The sequence below is a fragment of the Hipposideros armiger genome, unplaced genomic scaffold (genome assembly GCF_001890085.2).
Source record: "Hipposideros armiger isolate ML-2016 unplaced genomic scaffold, ASM189008v1 scaffold_365, whole genome shotgun sequence".
Lineage (NCBI taxonomy): Eukaryota > Metazoa > Chordata > Mammalia > Chiroptera > Hipposideridae > Hipposideros > Hipposideros armiger.
In genome coordinates, this window is record NW_017731715.1 from 1,171,664 (window position 1) to 1,176,697 (window position 5,034).

The 5,034-nt window shown below is 32.9% G+C and overlaps 1 protein-coding gene across 1 annotated transcript in view; it reads right to left on the reverse strand.

Moving 5' to 3' along the window:
* DYNC1I1 (dynein cytoplasmic 1 intermediate chain 1) overlaps positions 1-5,034 on the reverse strand; it is a 314,035-nt gene that overhangs the window by 267,694 nt on the left and 41,307 nt on the right. Inside the window, exon 4 of the mRNA XM_019662070.1 lies at positions 4,343-4,484. Coding sequence (XP_019517615.1) covers positions 4,343-4,484 — 142 coding nt within the window. The remainder of the gene's footprint in view (positions 1-4,342; positions 4,485-5,034) is intronic.

The following is a 5,034-nucleotide window of genomic DNA, read 5'->3' on the forward strand; positions in this document are numbered from 1 at the left end:
AACCTCTTCAAAGAAGGTCTATCATCAAATATCCTATAGGTTATATCTTCTACACCATAAAGAAGCTAAACAATATAATCAACATCTTATTAGGGCTTATTATATCATTGTTAGATATATGATTTTACCTACTACAAATTGAGGTTGAGTATAAAATGCTTTTTCATGGTGTTTTAGTTTTGTGTGTACATATTAAATTATATCCAACAATATTTAATAATTTGTAGGCTTATTGGATATTACTCTTTTTCTTATTTACATTGATATAAATACTTGCAATTTTGTTGTACATGGGTAATTTTTACTCTTATTTTAAGTAACTATGGTAATAAATGACAACATGTTTTAATATAAAAGCCAATGATAGAATTAGAAAAAAATTTTTAAAAGACCTGACATTGTATTTATTTATATGTATTATTTTACATTTTTAAAACTATATTGGATATCAAACAGTTTTACAGACACTTTGAAATGTAAGGAAAGCAAACGGATAAAGAAAAATAAAATAACATCACGAGAGATACACAGTTAAGTGACAGAATAAACAAACACAATATGTACAAGTACCTTCAACACAAATAAAACAAATAATTCAATATCCAAATCCTAGTGATAAAATAAGATAACAGATAATTAACTAGGAATGAATGAATTGGAAGAGGGGTACTGCAATAAAAATGCCAATTAGCAAGGAAACCAAGATATACAATAGAGTCAAATAAATTTCAATTTGTTAATTAGCTGCTAATCTGTTAGCATTTTAAGTTTTCCCTCAAATTTTCCACTGAGCATTCTATTATGAAATTCATAACCAGATTCACAGTATTTAGGTTGGCAGAGAGAGGTTGGAATTCAGCAATAGAAATGAAGAATAATTTAAGAAAAAATTCCAAGATTTCCTGTATTTACCATGCATGAGGCAACTCATTTAATAAGTATAAAATAGTCTAATAGTAACACAGTGGAGACGGTTGTCCATATAATCAGTCAATAAGCAGTAAAATGCTAACAACTCGACATCTCCTTCTAGCCCCTCAATGCCAAAAATAAATACACCTGAACCATAAGCCACGGAATTTCTTAAAAAATAAAAATAAAAAAGATGTAAAAGAATAGTNAATCCTAAATTAATCATAGCATAGTATCCCCTTAATATTGTGTTGGATTCCAATTGTATGTAGTATATTTAGGAATTTTTATATCCATGTTTTTAAGTAAAACTAGTCTTTCAAATGTTTTATTAATAATATTGAGCTTTCTATTTGCCCAATATGATTAACTGAGCAATGATTAATTAGTGCTACCAAAAGTCATTAAGAGAAAGCATAAAATATCACAAATGTACATTCTAAATAAGAAGCAAGCCATAACAACAGAAGCAGAAATTGCAAAACAAATTGTGACACTTTAAGTTTAAAAAAAATGAAATCATACTACTATGCTTAAAAATTATTATATATTTCAACTCTATTCATACCTTTAAAAAAATTAACTCAACTGCTCTTAAAAATCAATAAAAGGAATTTTGCTTTATTTGAGTTTTTAAAAGCACTGCTTTAAGCTTTTCTTTATAATAATGTATATTAAGTGTGCCAATTTGCAAATTAACCACTTATAGGGGTTATATAAAAAATGTTTGCCAATTTGGCTGTGTAAAGAAAATTTAGTTTCGGTTTGAAATTTTGGCAAATGAATGACAAAATTTATGTGCACTTTTAGGTAGGACCAGATATGTTCATTTGATTCCTAAGGTATCTTCTGAAAGATTTTCCATTTTTCAGCATCCAAATTCCACACAAATAGGCAAATTTACGACAATCGAGTTATAGTCTTAGGAATTACCAAGCTCTTTTTCCCAGCCTCATGTTTTATGAAGTGTTAAAGTTAATCGAAATTGTTTCAAAGATGTTTCTTCTACAGAAAAAGACATTCCAAGTGTAATTTTAAAAACAAATATAATACTATTCTGAAATTTCACTTTCATGTCTATTTTATGGAAGCAAAAACATAAATTTGTGTAGAATTTTCCTAAGTTCAAAACAAGGGCAACATTCACTAAGCTATTTATTCCTAATGCCTTCTCCTCAAGCAAACTTTTGCTCAGCTTTTCTGAAAATCATGATTTCCTCAATGCCAATTTTCTTGCATTCTTATGAAACCTACACTTAGCAAGGGATTTACTCGTTGACTTCTAGTTGTCTATTCTTGCCAGAACGTTTCTATAAAGAATTGGAGCTAGTTGGAGTTTCTGTGAGGTAGGAGTGGACAGCATTTCTTCCAAAGTGATTCCTTCAGTTTAAAAAAAAAAAATCATGTAAGAAGGGGGAAGAAATGAAGAGTGATATTCTCTGAGAAGGAATAATTGCTGTTGTCCCCAGAGTACTAACAGCGTAGGTCAGCTTTCTCGAGAAAGTTTTCAGCAGGGCTCATCAACTGTGAACTCAGTAACAAAATTTAATGCTGCCAAGTGCACTCCTTGAAACTAAGCATTAACGACACAACACCATCACTGTACAGAAAGAGGCAAGTATATTAACTTAATGATAGACCAGTGGACCCCCTAAGGAATATGATTACATTGTGCCAGCTCTTGTATAAATGTTAGATCTTACATAACTGTTATTATTACCTCTTTTCCCCTCAAAGACCTTTTGAAGTGTTCAAAGCAAAAGATGAGAGAAGACATGTGCTGCCCCAAATCACAAAGGCGATTTGCTAAAATAAACCAGCCTAGTGCCCACAAAAACTTCTACTTTCATTCTTCTCAAATTGAAAGCAGTGTCCACTGGTTTCAAAAGGCCCTATCAAAACAAAATCCATACTCAAGTCTGAAACACAGCAACAGGCAGAGATGGGTGATATAATACTAATCTTACATGTTGGTTTCAGAAAGAAAAAAAAAAATCCCTACAGTTCAAGCTAATACTAGGGTATTGTGATTTCCATATTTTTCTCTACCAAAGTCACATGAGCCTATATGGAAACAATGCACTTTCAGAAGACAATGCTTATAAAGATGTGTTAAGTGAAAACAGCAAAAAGCAAAATTATATACCTTCCCCCTAGTAACACATATGGTAGCAAGAAACATACACAGGTAAATAAAAATTAAAAGGTGCATAGACACGGCAAAGGCTGATGTGTTAGAATTGTACTGCTGTGAATAATTGTTTCTTCTCTTATTTGAAGTGTATTAAAGCATTTTATGATTTCTTTTTAATTAAAAGTCAAAAACAGAAGTCACAAATTGCCAACCTGTGGGCCAAATCTGGCCCACAACTACTTTTAACAAAGTCATTAATATTTAACATTTAGGAGCTTGTTATATAAATACTTGAATTTTTAGCTTCTCATGCAAAATTGAAAGACGTGGAAAAACTGGGTCCATATTCCCATATGAGCTCAACCAGCCTGAGCTGTGAGGAGACCAGCTGTCCTTTATAAATAAGGTGCTTGCTAACCAGTAGCCACAGGACCCCACGCTCCACTCATTGGTTATCACCTGCCTATGTGCTTCTGCACGTGGGAATCCTGATGGAGGCAACTACTGGGTTGTCGTAAAGGTCATGACGCATTTTTGCAATGAAAAACATAGAAAAAGATACATTATGACTTCTCCGACAACCCAATAGATTAAGAAAGTTACCAAGACTCCATGCATTTTAGTGAATCGTCTCCTTTCCCTCTTCATATCTTTTCCTTTTGGATGCCCCTTCAGAGGTCAAATTAGAGAATGTCTATATCCGCTTTCAGAAGTTACATAACCTTGGAGTAGTCATAGTGTAATGAAAATTTGACAACTGACTCACAAAACAGAGCAGTCAACCCTGATGATCATGATAATTAATAATAATAATAAAAACATTTTTCGGACAAATGAGGCCAACTCTATTAAGCAAACAAAGAAGACACTTAAAAAAATTAAATTTAGGGCTAGAACATCTCAGTGTTCTAGTCACAAAGATTCTCATGGAAACCAAAACCAAAGTAGAATAATGAGAAGCTGGATATATATTCCATTTGTCTTTGGTCCTTCCCTGCTTTCTTTTAGGCCTAAACTAATGGATATTTGTGTGTGTTAAACAAGACACTCGTTAAACTAGCCCACTCGAGAAAGGGTAGTATATAAGTTTATCATTTCTGGTGTTTAAAATCATTGCTATCCCACTAAAATAGCAAGCCATCATAAATTTAAGCATAAAATGACTGAGTATACAGGCAGATGCATGCACATTTTACAGTGCACAATGAAGTAGTAAGGTTTCTAGGCCTTTTGGAGTGGAGGAAGAGGGGTATTATTGACATCCCATCATGGCCTTTGTAAAGGGACAATTCTTACCTTGTTAACGGTCCCAGGTCACCTGAGTCTTGGCTTCCAGCTTCACTGGGAGTGCTCACTGATTTCGAGGAGGGAGACATAGGGGTTGGGACTAAATAATGAAAATAACAGGTATCCCATGTTAAAAAATGCAGCGACTGCACTGGGGAAGAGCAGTGTCAGACAAATTAAAACAAATGGGCCCAAATTAAAGTGGTCATATGGCCAGGAGAGTTTGAGATGGGACAAGAAAAAAAAAAGAAAGAAAGAAAGAAAGAAAGAAAAAAGAAAGAAAGAAAGAAAGAAAGAAGGAAAAGAAAAGGAAGAAAGTCAAGTGAATTTTTTATATTTTGGAAATTAAAATTTGAAATGAATTTTGACAGAATTAACTTAGGGATTCTAAGGCCATGTCCACCTTAACAAAGTAAAATGGAGGATCAAAATAGTTATCCAGATAATTCGAGTCAAGGATCTCTCGGGTATGAACTATCCAGTTAATTCTAATTCTCCACTTTATTTTGTTAGTATAGATGTGACCTATTAAAAAATAAAATGAAGTGTCTATAAAACTTTAAAAGATTATGAAGTCAATGATTCTGGCTAATTTCAATGGTCAAGAAGAGTCAGAAAAGTCTACTGTATGTCTGCATTTGGAGGGAACTCTATTGCCCATGGATTATAAACTACATTTGCTATGAGAGACTAAGTGACAG